The sequence below is a fragment of the Dendronephthya gigantea genome, unplaced genomic scaffold (genome assembly GCF_004324835.1).
Source record: "Dendronephthya gigantea isolate DGI-Jeju-01 unplaced genomic scaffold, DenGig_1.0 000037F, whole genome shotgun sequence".
Taxonomy (NCBI): domain Eukaryota; kingdom Metazoa; phylum Cnidaria; class Anthozoa; order Malacalcyonacea; family Nephtheidae; genus Dendronephthya; species Dendronephthya gigantea.
Window position 1 is genome coordinate 958124 of NW_021163047.1, and position 18367 is coordinate 976490.

The following is an 18367-nucleotide window of genomic DNA, read 5'->3' on the forward strand; positions in this document are numbered from 1 at the left end:
TAATAACTAAAATTTCAAACAGTGTCCAGAATGAAATAAAAATAAAGATACTACACTGATAAAGAATATATCTCGACTAAATAATTGAGGTATACTATTATATATGCGTGTGCGAGCCAGAACTTATGTACATTTCACGTAAAAAATACATATTTGTCTGTATCGAGTTGAGTAATAATGGACAATTCGCCAATGAAACTTTAAGTGTGTCTTGTATTGCTAAATATAAGCTTACTAGCTCCGGGGACACTCATACAATTCTTTTTTACTCAGGGTAACTTGCCTATAGTAATATAGAAAAAATAAAGTTTAATGTTATCTTGTATATGAGTAGTGGTGCATGGACCCCCTTAAACCCAAAGACGTGGTTGTATTAGTAGTCCAATAAGCTAACACCAACTTTTCTTTCCCCCTCAAAACTTAATCTGGAATGTTGGACAATCATCTGATCAACAAAAAGAATATCACCGTTTTGCCAGTCAAATGCAACAGCATTTTCCCACTTACAACGTCTGTAATTGTCAATTTCGTACGATGTAAATTCCTCTCCATCACCGTACGTGGTGTGAGTCGGGTACTCCTTGTTCGGCATTTTCGGCTGGCCCTCGTATTGTGGAGAGTTCGTAAAATAAGTGCAATGGCTCGTTGCAATCTGGGTAAACCACAATTCTTCGCCACTTTTCACGTGTTTCAGAGTCGGCGATACATTGTCCCAGTAAAACAACGTGTTTTCTTCCCAGAAAAAATTGTATTTCTGATATTTTAAAAACTCGTCAACTTCGTCTTTGTCCTTGGTTCTAAAACGCATCTGCCAACTTTGGTAATTATTTTTTTCGCTATCTTCGCTGTGAAGACAATTCCAGTAACGGATTTTTCTATCTCTGCATTTTTCAACAAAGTTGGGATCCAATTTCGCGGAGAAATCTCTATTGTCGCAAATTGCAGTCTCTCCACCCCAGTGAGGTTTCTTGAGACAACTTATTGTGAAGATCTAAATTTAAAAAAACAAGAGTTTTAGCAGAATATTTTAAAGTCGTGTTTCTCGCAATGCAATTCTACTTTTATGAGATGTAGATTAGTGAAGAGTCTTAAAATGTAAGTAAAAGAAATTAAATTAGTGTAAAAACGTTCATGAAGTGTAATAGAAACAAAAGTTTCGTAGTTTCCAAAATTTACATTTTTCAAAAGTAGAAATGTATTGCAAGTTTCGTGAAAAAGAGGCCGAATCCGCAGCTATCTTCATAGTGTTAAGGTGGTCCGTTCTGCGGCTCTTCCACAATGTAATACGATATTAAATGTAAATGTGATCATGCTACTCTGAGTCACCAGCCGGGCAAGCTGAAAAATTAGCTTGACCACGGAACTAGACAGTCTAGACTGAGTTTCGAAATATCAACTACTCGAACCATCTTGATCTTGTAACTCAGTTAGAAGAGCATTGGGCTAGCAAACCAAAGGTCGTCGGTTCGATTCCCACCGTGGTCAAGCTAATTTTTCAGCTTTTGCCCGGCTGGTGACTCAGATCGAGTAGCAACATCACATTTACATTTAATATACACACCTGAGTCTTTGCATTATCACTATCCATGCAATACGATATGTTGTTCTGACATCGTCTACTGTAGCAACTATTCAGTGGCAGTGGACCGTGGCCCCATGCATTTAAGCAGGGTAAAAATGCGGATATTAGCTTGAACGTTTTTAAAGCTCGAAATGAAGGCTTGAACAGCACGATTGCAGGCTTGAAATTTATGATAGAGTGAGTTCACTTCAACCGCATTCGTTCAGCAAAAATTTCACGCGTCGCTCAGTTATGAGCTCACATTGGGGTGACATACGTTTCACTTCAGCCATACGTTGACTGTGCAAATTCCTTTTCAACAAATATGCATACATATGAAACATGCTATACAACTGATTCAATAATTTTTTTCTTGCTCCCCGGTGAACATGCATCAAAAGTCAGAACACTAAATCTGCGACTATACTGTGCGATTTATAAGTAGTTCAGAAAATTTATATTATGCCACTCTTCAAATACACAATAAATATATCTCGACTGCTTGACCTTTAGGTTACCATTACATGTACTTTGCACCTATAAGTGACTATAAACAATCGGAAGCGAAACAAGCTAGAATATCATCGGGCATGCAAAACAGAATGTATTAATATGTCCCCTCCGCATAACTATCGCGTTTTGGTCCTGTCCCGAGTTTCAACCGATAAAGCGCTATAACGCACAGCAGTAAATACGCATACCTTTGGAAATCTGCTGGAGTAAGCCATCTCATTATGAGTTTCAATACTATAAACATTTTCATCCAAAGCTCCCTGGTCAACGTTCAGTTCAATTTCATTTCTTGCACCTACTCCTCCAACATAGGAAAATGGTTTGAAACCCAAATTGTTAACCCATTCTGAGAAATCCTTTTCACCTGAGTTTGGAAGACCACGGAACAATAGAGCGACCGCTGTACCATCCTTCTCGTACCTTTGAGAAACGAAAAACATATATTTTATATATTTAAATTGATTTACAGAACTGCCTTGAGACCAGTGCGTAATGTCTTAATTCTGACTACTAGCCGGGTATTAGCGCCTTTCGGTTTGCCATGCAAGACAAACCATTGTCACATGCACCATTTTCTTTACAATTTCTAAACAAACGTACGGATACTTCAGTCTTACATCGAACACAACAGTACTGACCGACTACGTAGCGACACAATATATATGTATATTTAATAATGATATAAATGCATTTGAATGTCTGGGAATATATAGGAATGTCAAGGTAACCTGTAATAAGTTAGTCCCGGCAACAAATTTAATTCAGAATAACTTTGAAATTTTCGTTTCGCAATTTTGCATGTATTTACAGCAAAACCTTTACAGTATATGATAGACGCAAATTGAATATTATGAGAATTTACTACTTCATTGTTTACATACCTTTGATATGCCTGATCAATAATCTCTCTTGATCTCAATGCCCAGTGTTTCATACTAGTCTCCTGACCTTTCTTCGCTTTAATCAACATTGGAAAGTCATCTTTTGGTCCTGAAAGATATTTCGGAAAGCCGGGAGATGTTGAACTTGCTAAATATTTCCTTCCAGCCAAGGGTACTGGTGTCTGTAACTCAATCTCAATCAAGCGTCCACGAGTGAAATATTCGCCCATGTGGAGACATCTTGCACTCCTTGGAGAAGATAAACATTTGAATACAACCCTCAGAACCAGCAGTTTGCTTATATTTAGTCGTTTCATAAACCAAGTCGCCATAAAATCACATATATAAACCAACTACTAAATCTGTAGCATTTGGTTTCGCCGGTGACGTTGCAATTCACAAGAAACCAGCTAAGTCAGTGATTAACAGTGAACTAAAATAAGACTGGAACGCTCATTTTGTCAGAAGTTTGAAGCCAAGATAGCGGACACTGACGCCTTTTTTTGTAGGTATGATCAAGCCGGTCTCCACGCTGAAATTTGGTAGGTAAAATGGCGACAATTATCAATTATGAATTTACCTTTGAAATTTCCGCGCCAGAGGCCTGGATCATACCTACAAGACAGGCTTCATGATCCGCCATCTTGGCTTCACTCATTAATACGGGAAAGTCAGAGGGTGAGCGTTCCATGATTAAGCACTACCCGCATTTCTAATGCTGCCCGCGCCGATCGCTCCCCAATTTTCCCGCCCGCTCACAGTATTATGAAACGCCTGTGGAGGAGGTAGCATAACAAGTGAGAAATCAGAGAGAGCTGATTCAGCTCGAGCATCTTTGTGGCCTAGGTTATCACGTCGCATTTCGGTGTGACGCACAGTGATCAACAAGGAGGAATTTCATTTTAGACATTCAATCAGCAAGTTTGTTTACATTTTCAATAACCCATTCAGAATGCATAAATTTTGAATAAAAGTACAATATATATCATGCTACATGAAGTATTAAAAATTTAGGCATTCTGATTGGCTTTGCCTAAAAAATGTAAACAAATATGGCGATTAGTTCAAAACGAAATTCCTCGAAACGAAAAGTAAATACATTAAGCCTTCTTCTCATAATTATGTCACCGACGGTCGCCGATGGCTATTGTCGGTGATCACAAATGAATTAAGTGCTTTGTTATTTTGAACAAATTTTCTTTGTCAATGATGACGAACAACACGTTATACGTCGTCGACTGTCTGCGACATATGAGAATCAATGAGTGAAGTTCTTATTTAATGTTATTTTAACCGTTGACGAGAACGAACGAATAGCTTCTCTTGAATATCATTAAATAAAGCGACGAAAGAAATATTAAATGTTTGTTGCCAGAGGTTTGCCTTTGTTATGTGACTTGAATACGCAAACATGCATGTTAACATATAAGCCTAGTTTCCATGTGACGCCGACGTCGGCAAAGCATTATTGTTATAGTGATTATTGACGAATAAAATATTTCATCTTTCTGAAATCATTTTCTCCTTTGATGATTATACAGACGATGAGTCGGCTGTTGTAAGTTCCCAGCGCAGATCACCAGTACACGGAGCGCGAGTTAATATGTAGTAAAACTTTATGTAAAATATCTGATTTGGGTAATGTGATCTAACTAGTAATTGTAATATGATATAGGGATATACCAAATAATGACCCATTGTATATAGCAAAATGAAATGTAATCTATCGATAATAAATCAGAATATACAGTCCCTTCGAGTGTGAACGTTTGATGAACCAGAAAGGCAGAATAAACGAAAGATTCTGCAACACAGTGGTCCTTCGAGCCGGATTGTATGCTGGATAGTTAAAGCGGATTGTGGAAACGTTAGTTAGACTCGCACGGCAGTCGCCGCACAAAGAAAATTGTCACAAAGGTCAGACGACCTAGATCGAACACATGGATGACCTAGCTAAGAAAAGACGCGTACGAGGTGGGCAAAGGTCGTCTACGAAGAAGCTTGTGGCAAAGATAATCGAAGCGATCGCTAAGTTAAGCGATGAGAGTCCAGAGAAAGACGTCGTGTGGCTGAAGCAGAGTCAAAGCTCCTTGAAGGAAAAGGTCAAAATCTTAAGAGAACTTGACACGAAAATCATCGATGCCCTGAGCGAGTCGAAAGAAGAAGCGGCGGATGAATTGATGGCAAAGGAGATAGAAGAAGCAGACGAAGTAATCGCAGAACTTGAACGCCTTTTACTTGAAATGGACAACGCGTTCGGTAAATTAGAATTGACAACGACAAAACCCGTGGCGATCAATGACAATGAGATGCTGAACGAAAGCCAAACATCGGTTGAAAGCACGGGCAAAATCATAAGAGCAAAGTTACCAAAGTTACGGTTGAAAAACTTTGGGGGGAAAATTCTGCGAATGGCCAGAGTTCTGGGACAGTTTTTCGAGTTCGATCGATAACAATGATCAATTGTCGGACGTAGACAAATTTGCATATCTACGCGGATACCTTGAAGGGTCGGCAAAATCGACCATCGCTGGTCTGTCATTAACAGCAAGGAATTATCAGTGCGCGGTGGATCTGCTTAAGAAACGATTCGAGAAAAGAAGTGCAATTCAACGCACACATATGAATGACCTTATTCAACTGCCTGCGGTTTTTAGAGAAAGGGACACTCAAAGGCTGCGGAAGTTATATGACAGCTGCGAAGCCCACAACCGCGCGTTGAAATCCTTAGGCGTGGGAGAAGAATCGTATTCCACTATTGTTGTACCGGCCATATTGGAGAAGATGCCTGAACAATTTCGGCTTATGATCACCCGAGGAACTGATTTCATTGAGTGGACGATGCAAGAAATGTTGGATGCGTTTGAGAAGGAGTTAGAACTGCGAGAGGCGCACGAAGCGGTGGCGACTAAAACGGAACGGGAGTATGAAAGAAATCAAAGCAGGAAACCAACTGGGGGTCTAGATAACGCGACAGCGGCGGCGTTGCTGGCTGGTCAAGAGAAAAAGAGTTGTGCATTCTGTTTAAAGAACCACGCGCACGAAGAATGTGATGGAGTCAAGGATCCAAAAACACGTAAGACCCTAGCTTTAAAGTATGGTAGATGTTTTCAATGTTTAATTAAGGGCCATAGAGCCAGTAATTGTAGTTCTAAAATTAAGTGTCGAAAATGCGACCGAATGCATCATGTCGCCCTATGTGATGCGTCTCTGAAAGACGAAGAGACCTGTAAGAATGAAGAAATCCCATCAACTAAGGTTAACAATAATGTAGCTAGCCCATGTAATAACTTGCTTGCCGGGACAGGTGGGTCTGGTTGCCTTGCAAACTGCGCGCGGGGTATTAAGGGGTGAGAGGGTGGCTAAGGTCCGGGTACTCTTTGATGGGGGAAGTCATCGCTCTTTCGTTACATCGCATGCAGCGAGTCTTGTTAATCCACGGGGTTTAAGAAGGGAATTTCTAGGCATTAATACGTTCGGTCAAAAGTGCACGAAGGCTGAACAAAGGGAAGTGGTCGAGCTTAAACTTCAGCCTGTTAATGGGGATAAGATTATCTCAATAGAAGCATATGTGGTACCAGAAATTTGCACTGTGCAGAATAGTCACGTAGAATTAGCTAGAAAGAATTATTCGCATCTAGAGGGGGTATGGTTCTCAGATGTGGTGAATTTTCAGGAAGAATTAGAGGTAGACGTTTTGATAGGGGGACTATCTTTGGAATTTCCAAACAGGTGAGACAAAGAAAGGTAAGACAGGGGAGCCCGTAGCTATACAAACTGAGTTGGGATGGGTGTTGTCAGGACCTCTTAGGGGAAGAGAGATAGAAGGTGCTGGAGTGACTCAGGTGAACTTTGTGGGGCAAACAACGAAATGGGACAGAGATAGCTTAGAAAGTAATGTGGAAAAACTTTGGAGTTTTGAAGGATTGGGTATAATTGAAGAGGACACAGTTCATGAAACATTTCTTGATGGAATATCATTCACAGGTAATCGATACTCAGTAAAACTGCCCTGGAAGGAGGATCATGACAATCTTCCAGACAATTACATGAATAGTCTTGCTAGAATGAAAAGCCAGTTGAAACGACTGGAAAAGGAGCCAGAATTGTTGAAAGAGTACGATAGGATAATAAGAGATCAGGCAGAGCAGGGAATCATAGAGCAGGTACCAAGTCTTGAGAAGGCAGGCAAAGTTCATTATCTACCTCACCAAGCAGTAATTCGCAAAGATGCAGTGACAACTAAGGTACGCATAGTGTATGACGCGTCCTCGAGAGGAATAAAATCCAAAACATCGCTTAACGACTGTTTGCATGTTGGACCATCGCTCAATCCATTGCTTTACAGTATATTGTTACGTTTCAGAGAAAATAGAGTAGCATTAGTAGCAGACATCGAAAAGGCATTTTTAAATGTAGAGGTAGACAAGGAAGACCGAGACTCTCTGAGGTTTTTATGGGTGAATGAGATTGCAAGCAGCGATAGGGAGGTAATGGTTTACAGATTTTGCCGTGTAGTATTCGGATTAAACTCATCGCCATTTTTACTCAATGCCACCTTGAGGCATCATGTCTCAAAGTACAAAGAAATAGACCCAGAGTTTGTACGTAAGGTTCTTGAAAGCTTTTATGTGGATGACCTGGTCAGTGGAGAGAGAAGTGAAGGAAAGGCATTTAAGTTGTATGAGAATACAAAGACTTGGATGGCTGAAGGAGGGTTTAATCTAAGGAAATGGCTAACAAATAGCAAAGCATTGAGTGACCAGATTGATCGGAAAGAGAGAGGGATAGATAAGACAAACCCAGATGGCGGGGGAGAGAGTGAGACTTATGCAAAGTTTTCATTAGGAACAAAGGGGGCCGACTCTAAATGCCATAAGGTTTTGGGGCAGGTATGGGATAATTACGAGGATGAATTTAAATTTGAAGTATTTAGGTCAGGTGAAAAGGCAAAGGCATTGCCACCAACAAAGCGAAGTTTGTTAAGTGTACTAGCTAGTCTGTTTGATCCTCTTGGAATAATTAGTCCAATAATTGTGTATGCAAAGATTTTGTTTCAAGAAGTCTGTAAGGAAAAAATTGATTGGGATGAGGAATTTGCCGGGGAAACGCGTAGGAAATGGGAAGCCTGGGTTAAAGACCTTTTAGAAGTTAAGGAGATAAGTACACCCCGTTGTATGTATGCCAGTCCAGTAGAGGAGGTTTTAGAGTGTAGTTTACATGGGTTTGGGGATGCAAGTAAAAAATCATATTGCGCTGTTGTTTATTTTGTGTGTCAAACGAGATTTGGGGTATATGTTCGGTTATTGACCTCCAAGGCTAGGGTAGCACCCTTGAAACAAACAAGCATACCCAGACTAGAGTTGATGTCAGCACGACTCCTTGCACAAGTAGTGAAATCAGTTAAGGAAGCATTTGAAAACCAGGTTAGGATAGATTCTACTTATTACTGGCTTGATAGCATGACAGCCCTGTACTGGATAAAGAATAGAGGTGAATGGAAGCAATTCGTAGCTCATCGTGTGAATGAGATTTTAAAACTGACAACGAAAGGAGACTGGGGACATTGTCCGGGTAAAGAGAATCCAGCCGATGTAGGTTCAAGGGGTGAATTAGGTACACAACTGGAGGGTAACCAGTTGTGGTGGTCTGGACCAAAATGGCTTACAAAGCCCAAAGAAGAATGGCCTAAGTTTGAGAGTGCGGGGAAGAGTCAGACAGTGGTAGAGGAAGAACGCCAGGTAGCAACGATGATTGTACAGGCAGACAGACAATGTAGTGTGAAAGATGTGATTGATATTAACAAATTTAGTAGTTCAGAGAAGCTTTTTGGAGTGACAGCATGCGTGATGAGATTCTTACGTAATGCTAGCGCAGGAGTAAAGAGAGTCGATAGGCAGTCTGGGGCTCTTTCAGTTGCCGAAATAATTGAAGCCGAAAAAATTTGGATTAAAGAAGCACAGGCAGAACTAAAAACTGAAAAGAAGTTCACCCAACTCAGTGTGAGTTTAAGGTTGAAGGAAGAGGAGGGTATCCTTAGGAGCCAAGGTAGATTAAAAAATTCAGATTTAGAAATTGACAACTGTTTTCCAATTATCCTGCCAAAAGAACATAGACTGACAGAGTTGATTGTCCGAAAATGCCATCAGGAAGTGCACCATTCGGGTGTACGTGCTACGCTGTGCAGGCTACGAACTAAATACTGGGTAGTTAAGGGAAGGCAGCTGGTAAAACGAATTGTGAGCCAGTGTGTAACGCAAAAGATTGGAAGGAAAAGCGTATAGCAGAGCACCACAAGCAGACTTGCCAGAATTTAGAGTCAGACAGGCCGCGCCGTTTTCGCAAGTCGGAGTCGACTTTGCAGGTCCGCTTTTTGTCAAACAGTCCGGTAATTGTTCGAACAAAGTGTATATTGCCTTGTTTTCATGCTGCGTGACCCGTGCAATACACTTAGAATTAGTGTGCAACTTATCAGCGGATACGTTTTTATGCTGTTTGAGAAGATTTGCAGCTAGGAGAGGGGCACCCAGTCTTATAGTTTCCGATAACGCTAAAACGTTCAAGGCAGCAGAGAAAGCATTGAGGAAGATTTGTAATGAGCCGAAAGTCAGATCGGAATTAGGAGCCAAACGAATAACATGGAGATTCAACTTAGAGAGAGCACCTTGGTGGGGAGGCTTCTTTGAACGGATGGTGCGCAGTGTGAAAAGGTGTCTTAGAAAGGTGTTAGGGAATGCAAAGTTGAACCTTGATGAGCTGAGCACAGTGTTAGTTGAAGTTGAAGGCACATTGAATGCGAGACCATTAACAGAAGTATTTGAAGAGCTGGAAGGAGAAGTGTTAACTCCTTCACATTTGATATATGGTAGAGCAATCCATTTAATCCCACAGAATGAGGTAGTCATAGGAGCGAGTAGCTGTGGGGAGAGATTTAAATATGTAACGTTAAAGTTGCAGCACTTTTGGAAAAGATGGAAGGGCGAATATTTAACGGGACTTAGAGAGTTTCACAAGTGCACAAACGGAGGAAAGTTAAGGAAGGTCCAGAAAGGAGATGTAGTGACGGTGTTCGGAGAAGGCGAGAAAAGATGTACCTGGAAGTTAGCAGTAGTAGAAGAGTTAATTGTAGGGAAGGATAAGGAAGTTAGAGGAGCAAAGGTTAGGCTTGCAGGTAAAGGAAAACCACGCTTCTTAAACAGACCAATTGAGAAGCTTTTCCCATTGAAGTTCAATCTCGACGGGTGGGAAAGGGAGGAAAGGGACATCCCTACAGCTAAGCCAGAGGGAGACCAGCATGAACGAACAAGACGAGCGGCAGCCATAATTTCAAAAGCGAAAACAAAGGCGATGCTTGATTCATAGACGTGTATGAATCAAGGTGGGTGGGGTGTTGTAAGTTCCCAGCGCAGATCACCAGTACACGGAGCGCGAGTTAATATGTAGTAAAACTTTATGTAAAATATCTGATTTGGGTAATGTGATCTAACTAGTAATTGTAATATGATATAGGGATATACCAAATAATGACCCATTGTATATAGCAAAATGAAATGTAATCTATCGATAATAAATCAGAATATACAGTCCCTTCGAGTGTGAACGTTTGATGAACCAGAAAGGCAGAATAAACGAAAGATTCTGCAACATCGGCGACAGGTCGGCGTCATATGGAAACCAGGCTATAAAGTCTTTGGCCCTGCTCTTTGGCGCAAAAATATTGCTAGTGGAAAACCGGCTTTAGGGGCTGTTTTAGCGGAGCCCGATTACCCGAGATTCGACGAAGCGTGAGATGATTTTGAGGTATTGAAGTGAGCAGATAACATGATCCTGGCAGTCGTATAATCACCACAACAATAGCATGTGCTTGTTTGGTGTCCTAAAAACTTATTTCATTACCTCAAAGTCCTCTCACGCTTCGTTGAATCTCGGGTAACCTGGTTCATGCAAACGGCCCCTTATTGACAAGAGATGATAGCTTTTGTGCGCGTCGAATTTAGGAATGATTTTTGTCATCCAGGCTGCCAGTTGAAAAAACTGTACAAGCATGGACATGCCGATAGCCAATCGATAAATACGCGAATTTTTTATTTCGAAAACAAGTATATTGCCTCTTATAAGAATTCAGAATTATTGAAATAGCCTATTGTTAGAATTTCTATATCAAGCAAAGATAAGCGCAAAGATGCGTAAAATATAATTAAAGCTAGGGTACATAGCCTATATATATACTCAAATTTTCAGCTATTGCTTGGTAAGGCGCCACTCTATACGTCTTAACGACCTTTTGTTTAATAATTGATAGCATTATTACTTGTTTTTTTCTCGTGCAATGAACTCGCGAATTCCTCGACGTTTGCATGACGGTTTGTTGTCAAGCATACAACTCTTCAGACTCCGTATTGAAATCTAAACTATATATGTTTATTATTCGAACAAAATGATCAATACCTTCGATGTAGACCGGCCTAGAGCTTGGAAAACAGTGTCGTTCTTTAAGGTCAAACTGTTGTTCGTAAATGCATTTCCTATATAACTTAACTTTGTTTGTAACTTTCTATGTATATGTATGATAAAGGGATATGGGAATAAAAATTGTTTCTGTTTTGTTGAAAAGAAAATTTACACTTCTTATAGAGCCTTTTACAAAATTTGTTTATCTTTCTTACTTCGCAAGATATTGTCGATCAAAAATATTGGTTATGTACAGGTGTGTCTAGATATATCTGTTGCTGCAACCGAGAAAGTTTTGCTTAAGGTTTCCTACCACATATAATAATATCTCTCTTAATATGAGTTATATCCGGTGTTAATTTTTCCAATTGGTTTGAGCTATTTGAAAATCAATACTGATAAACTTAAATTCTGATCAAATATCTAAGCAGATTATTATAATATATTATTGTAATATCCAAGCAGGTAATCACTACTAGTAGTCCAGCATGCTTATACCAACTTTCCTTTCCCCCTCAAAACTTAATCTGGAATGCTGAACAATCATCTGATCAAGAAAAAGAATATCGCCGTTTTGCCAGTCAAATGCAACAGCATTTTCCCACTTACAACGTCTGTAATTGTCAATTTCTTGCGATGTAAATTCCTCTCCATCACCGTACGTGGTGTGAGTCGGGTACTCTTTGTTCGGCATTTTCGGCAGGCCCTCGTATTGTAGAGAGTCAACAAAATAAGTGCAGTGTCCTATTGAAATCTGATTGAACCACAATTCTTCGCCACTTTTCGCGTGCTTCACAGTCGGTGATATATTAATCCAGAAAAACAACGTGTTTTCTTCCCAGAAAAAATTATATTTCCTAGATTTTAAAAACTCGTGAACTTCGTCTTTTTCCTTGGTTCTAAAACGCATCTGCCAACTTTGGTAAAGATTTTTGTCGCTATCTTCGCTGTGAAGACAATTCCAGTAACGGATTTTTTTATCTTTGCATTTTTTAACAAAGTTGGGATCCAACTTCAGGAAAAAATCTCTATTGTCGCAGATTGCAGTTTCTCCACCCCAGTGAGGTTTCTTGAAACAACTTATTGTGAATATCTAAAATTGAAAAATCTGTTATAATGCCATGGTATGTTGTGATCAAGCGCAAGTAGGGTAAAAATAATTGTACTAATCTCAATTGAATTTGTTGTTTTCAGTTTGTATGAGATGAATAGTCAGTATTCAGTAATATAGTGGTGATTGTACCAAACAGAACAAAATAAACAAACGTATCGATCAGTGAGATAAAAGCGCAAAAAAATTTTAAATTAAAGTTTCTTATTCATATATTTATTTCGTTTGCTCTAAAATACCTTGGGGAAGTTCTTGGAGTAAGCCATTTCATTATGAGTTTCAATATTGAAAGTGTTTTTCTCCTGGGCTCCCTCGTCAACGTTGAGTTCAATTTCATTTCTCACACCTGTTCCCCCAACGTAGGAAAATGGTTCAAAACCCAAATTGTTAACCCATTCTGAGAAATCCTTTCCACTCCAGTTTGGAAGACCACGGAACAATAAAGCGACTGCTGTACCATCTTTCTCGTATCTTTGAAAAGTGAAAAAACATATTTCATTTTACAGACACTATAGTCAAAAGATCTTGAGACTCAATAATACACTGGCGGTCAAAAAGAACTGCTCAACTGTTGCTATTACTGTATGTAACAGGAATCGCAACAATCAATATTTTAACTATACACTAGCGGTCAAAAGAACAGCTTAGACACGAATTCTTGAGAAAGAAACAAATATAGCAGAGGACTCCATAGGCATTATGGATAATTTCAATACAAGCAGTATTTCAATAATGTAATGCAACCTACCACACCTCCAAGATAATCAAGCAATGGTTTCATAAGGAGGGAGTGACAGAAATGGATTAGCTGCACGGTCAAAAGACCTTAACCCTATTGAAAATCTGTGGGACAATGTCAAGGCCTAGGGATAGTGCAAGAGATGAATTAATTCATAAAGCGTCCATGATTTATGGTTTGCTGTAAAGACTGTCCATAGGATGAATTTCCTTTAACTATAAGATTACCAGAAAGTATGCCAAGCAGGTGCATGTAAGTCTGTCAAAGGAGGGCAACAAAATATTCATATTTCATATAGTTTAGCATGTAATCTAGTCTAGATTTACTCGTATAAGTTGTTAGAGGGACATGCATTTACGCTCACGATAATTTGAGAGCATTTAAACTTGTTTTGAGCAGTTCTTTTTGACCGCCAGTGTATATATGATTCCCACTAGACATAGATTTGGACTGTAAATTTTCGACTTTATCTCATCGTCAAACAGCTCCAGTGGTTCGTGAAGCGCTAAGGCAACAGCAATTATACATTGATTAAATAAGATACATTATTATTTATTTAAAAGAATTCACAGTCTGTGATTGGTTAATAGCCATGTGTGAAATCATCATATCCAACGTGTGACGTCATAACGTGTGATACGACTTTTTTTAGTGTGATAAATAGTCGTATCCCACGTTTGACGTCACACGAATGGCGAAGACATCAACACAATGGCTTCCTCAAGTGAAAGGTTCGGCAACTTTGAGGAATACATGTTCCGTGTTCGTTCTTTTAAATAAATAATAAAACATTTATTGAATTCGGTTATCACATGATATAAAGAATTTTCAAGACTCAGTTTGTCATTATCAACCTCAGCCTTCGGCTTCGGTTGATAATGACAAACTTCGGCTTGATAATTCTTCATATCATGTTCAACCTCATTCAATAATTGCTAATTAGTTCTGTTATATTAGTTTGTGACAGTGACATGCATGTGTCAGTTTGGCACGACAAAGTGGATCGCATGTTAAAATTAAATTCAAATGAGACTAGGAACTCCTATCGAAAGCCGGATCTAAAAGAAAAGCTAACCTGTATTGTGCGTAATACATTCAGTGATTTTTTTAAGCAGTTAAATATTGAATGTGTAGCCCTGCACGAGGACATGGCAAAGAGGTAAGTAGCAACTATTAATATTTTTTAACTCATTTACATTATTACTTTACTTATAATTCCTATTCATGGCGAGAAATTTTGGACACGCACAGGGGGGTTCTAATTCATTCTAACGAATAAATTGTTCTAATTTATTCTAACGAATCACAAGTGAAATACACACGATATATCACATTCTAAATACCCTAAAATGCGACAAAAAAAGTTCGAATATGCCTTAAAACCATGGCAACAAGTCAAGGCTTGGTTGCCTAGCAAATATGGACGATGAAAAACAATTTCAGTTATTTTTTGAAGGGTTTTTTGGGGCAAAAGGTCAGTTTTGATGAAAATATAACGTTGAAATTTGCTGATTTTGAAGCTAAAAACCGCAAGAGATATATATTCTTCACATTTTTGCACTGATGGGTGTTCAAAATCATCGCTCGGAGTTTAGAAAACCGATAGAACATTTTGGTTATCGTGGCCCGATCGCGCGAAAATCTTACAAGTTCAACGGTCAAAACAACTTTCGACGCTATAAATGGTGTTTTTCTATACTTTAATAGCCGTTGGCTATTTCCTGCAAAACCGCAAGAAGTATTAACATCTAAATATCATCCATGATATCAAAATATCAAGTTTTACGTCTAAAAACAGAATCAGATAGAACATTTTCACTTATTTAAAAAGTTTAGAGGTAAGGCCACATTTTTAATATAACCCTAATAAAGCCGTGTGATTTCGCGTGGCCATATTGTTTCGAATCTCCCGAAGTCTGTGTATCTACCGCGCGTGCGTGTCCAAAATTTCTCGCCATGTATTGTATATATATGTAGATCGAATAGTATCTATACATAGATTAGATTAGGGGTTTGTAGGTGTTTGTATATAGACGTGTGAGTTTTTGTCAGTGGAAGTGTGTTCTTTGATTCTTGTGGCGTGATGACGGGTTTCACTGACAAAAACACACTCCCACTGGCAAAAACTCACACGTCTGCAAACACCTACAAAACCCAAACTGCAAATCTGAATACACCCGCTCTTGCTTCACTTTCCCAGTCACTGCTAACACTCCCTTCTCTCTCAAACTCAAGGAGGCTCTGTACATACGCAAACACAAACCAGACCATAACAAACAAGTTCAGCATTTTAATACTATTTTCGTTTATTTCAAATGCTTAATTATATTCAAATGTTGTTGTCGATTATTAGTAAGACCAGAGATTCTCGTTCCGGGTTTTAAAGATTCCGGAGATTCTGATTCCTGCTTTTAAAGATTCCGGAGATTCTCATTCCGGCTTCTAAAGTTTCCGGATATTCTCATTCCGGCTTTTAAAGTTTCCGGAGATTCTCGTTCCGGCTTTTAAAGTTTCCGGAGATTCTCGTTCCGGGTTTTGAAGATCTGGAGATTCTCATTCCGGGTTTTAGAGATTCCGGATATTTTCATCTCGGCTTTTAAAGATTGTGGAGATTCTCATTCCCGGTTCCCCGTTCCTGATTCCACGTTTCTTGATTCCCCGTTCTTGGTTTTCAAGATAGCCGTTGTTCAAAAGCCGGTTACTTTAATTCTGGGTTGACTGGAATTTTTACATCAGTTGATTACTAGATTGTTTGGGTTTTAGTCACACTTCTCACTGCTAACCCGTCGTTGTCCGAGACTTCCGTTTTATTTTGTCACGGATTACTGATTGTATATATGAGATCTTGTGTATATATTGTTACTATTATCACAAACTCAATCCTTGAGTTGTTGTACCTATATTTGGTTTTCAAAATGTTAATATTCGGAGTTTGTTCTGTTTTGTAATTCTTGATATTGTCGGCTGGTATCGATTAAATATCTGGAGATTTCCGGAAAATTTGTCTTGCTTCTGATTTTATATTTCAAGACGAATAATTATCTGTCTGGATACACGCGATCAATTCATCTAAATATACCGCTTATACACAGACGAATTAACAGACGAATAATATATTATTACAAAATTTTGCCCAAGTTCATTCCAGCGAATTATATTTCGTCTCTAGCATGAACTTTGGTTGTGTAGTTTGAACAATCAATACTGTTGCATCTTGTTGGAAATCATGTCAACATGTTGCAACAACATTGATGGTTCAACAAGGTTCAACAATATTCAGTAGCATAATAAGTCCATCAAACAAAGCTTAACGTTTATTTTACTTTGATTCGTAAAGACAGGTAGTGAATTCAATGCAAAATTGCTATTTAGTTCTTACATACCTTTGATATGCCTGATCAATAATCTCTCTTGATCTCAATGCCCAGTGTTTCATACTAGTCTCCTGACCTTTCTTCGCTTTAACCAACATTGGAAAGTCATCTTTTGGTCCTGAAAGATATTTCGGAAAGCCGGGTGATGTTGAACTTGCTAAATATTTCCTTCCAGCCAAGGGCACCGGTGTCTGTAGCTCGATCTCACTCAAGCGTCCATGAGTGAAATATTCACCCATATGAAGACATCTTGTGCTGCTTGGAGAAGATGAATATTTGAATACAACCCTCAGAACGAGCAGCTTTCTTATATTTAGTCGCTTCATGAAACAAGTCGCCGTATTTTTTCTGGTACACGATAACAATAAAAGGCAATAAATATATTTATCTATAGAGATTTCAACCTCGTACCCAGGGCCTTCTCGTAAGGGGGAGGAGATGGCCACGTGACTCCAAATTTTTTGGATTGTTTAGGTAAGCCCAAAGAGTTCCGGGCTTTATTGCATTTGTTCATGGTCCAGAACAGCAGCGAAAGAAATTAGATGAGAAATCCCAAAAATGTTTGTTTATTGGATATCCCGATGGAACCAGAGGATTTAAATTGTATGATCGAAAAAGAAAATCTCTCATTCCGAATATCGTGATGTTATGTTTGAAAAGGGAAAAGTTTTCCCAACTTTAAATGCGAACAATCATCAAAACAAACCTGAGTTCTATAACCTGGAGATCATCAAGTTAACCAACCAGTAATTACAGACTAAGATCGGAATGATAACGATTTAAAACGTTTCTCTTTCTTTGAATTAAGAATTAAAAAACGAGTCGCGTGCCTTTATGGTGTAATAATGCACGATGGGGGAATGTTGGGAGAATACGAGAGAAGCTTGTAAAACACGAGGCGTAGCCGAGTGTTTTACAAGCTTCTCGAGTATTCTTCCAACATTTCCCCGAGTGCATTATTACACCATAAAGGCACGCGACGAGCTTTTTTAATTCTTTTATAATATAAGAAGAAATTATAGGGCAACAACAAAATTTATTTATTTGATCAATAATGAAATTCTCCTTACATGTTATTTAAGATGTTGCTTAGCAACAAAAACTTCAAAAGCCAGAAGCGTGCATTATGGCCTCACAATGCACGCGCGGTAGCCAATCAAATTGCTCGTTATATCATACTTATATTATAATGACTATTTATACAAGTATTTACTTTCTAAGTTATTGCCCTCACGAATCAACATGTCCGCTCTTGTTATAATATAATCCCTGAATACATGTGCCTCGTTTTCTTTATGTTCTCTCTGATTGGTCTAATCTTAGCCAAATCATGTTCATCGTTACATCTTTCCTTTTTAACAAACTAAATATGAGCACCTGAACTCTTATGAATTCATTACTTATTCATCCCCGAGCCGGTGCGAAGCACCGAGCGAGGGTACTAATTCCGCTCGGAGATTTTAATTACGCCTGGAAATGCAAATGCGAAATGAAAGTTGTCCGCCATTATGTCATGGACGTTGGGCGTTTTTGTAAGTTACGCACATGCGTGAGTATAAGACGAGTTAAAACTGGTAACTAGCAAACGTTTACAAACGTGCGACTGGCTAAATTAAAAATTGGGTTCACGTCAGCATAACTGATATATTGAATTATAAAACTTTTTTAAATAATATTTTTCATTTGGATGGTCTTAAAAATATACGAAAAATTGACTCGTAAAATTGATTAAAATAT

At 38.9% G+C, this 18367-nt stretch overlaps 2 protein-coding genes across 2 annotated transcripts; both read right to left on the reverse strand.

Annotated features, from left to right (window-relative positions):
• Nucleotides 1-71: 71 nt before the first annotated feature.
• Nucleotides 72-3512, reverse strand: LOC114526149 (dapdiamide synthesis protein DdaC-like). Its single transcript, XM_028547666.1, has 3 exons — nucleotides 2956-3512; nucleotides 2263-2494; nucleotides 72-991 (listed from the first exon to the last, which is right to left on the reverse strand). The coding sequence occupies exons 1-3, from the start codon at nucleotides 3285-3287 to the stop codon at nucleotides 374-376; spliced, it is 1182 nt and encodes a 393-aa protein (XP_028403467.1). The 5' UTR covers nucleotides 3288-3512; the 3' UTR covers nucleotides 72-373.
• A 7677-nt stretch (nucleotides 3513-11189) lies between these two features.
• LOC114526199 (dapdiamide synthesis protein DdaC-like) lies at nucleotides 11190-17013 on the reverse strand. Its single transcript, XM_028547713.1, has 3 exons — nucleotides 16640-17013; nucleotides 12757-12988; nucleotides 11190-12499 (listed from the first exon to the last, which is right to left on the reverse strand). Exons 1-3 carry the CDS (start codon nucleotides 16954-16956, stop codon nucleotides 11882-11884), a joined length of 1167 nt encoding a protein of 388 aa, XP_028403514.1. The 5' UTR covers nucleotides 16957-17013; the 3' UTR covers nucleotides 11190-11881.
• Between the last annotated feature and the right edge of the window lie 1354 nt (nucleotides 17014-18367).

Bases quoted from the DNA above. Each gene is read 5' to 3' on its own strand.
- LOC114526149 (XM_028547666.1), bottom strand. From the start codon at position 3,287: ATGGCGACTTGGTTTATGAAACGACTAAATATAAGCAAACTGCTGGTT. The intron at 2,495-2,955 runs GTATGTAAACAA...CGTTTCTCAAAG, and splicing joins ATTGATCAGGCATATCAAAG to GTACGAGAAGGATGGTACAG. The intron at 992-2,262 runs GTATGCGTATTT...TTTTAAATTTAG, and splicing joins ACTCCAGCAGATTTCCAAAG to ATCTTCACAATAAGTTGTCT.
- LOC114526199 (XM_028547713.1), bottom strand. From the start codon at position 16,956: ATGAAGCGACTAAATATAAGAAAGCTGCTCGTTCTGAGGGTTGTATTC. The intron at 12,989-16,639 runs GTATGTAAGAAC...CACTTTTCAAAG, and splicing joins ATTGATCAGGCATATCAAAG to ATACGAGAAAGATGGTACAG. The intron at 12,500-12,756 runs GTATTTTAGAGC...TTTCAATTTTAG, and splicing joins ACTCCAAGAACTTCCCCAAG to ATATTCACAATAAGTTGTTT.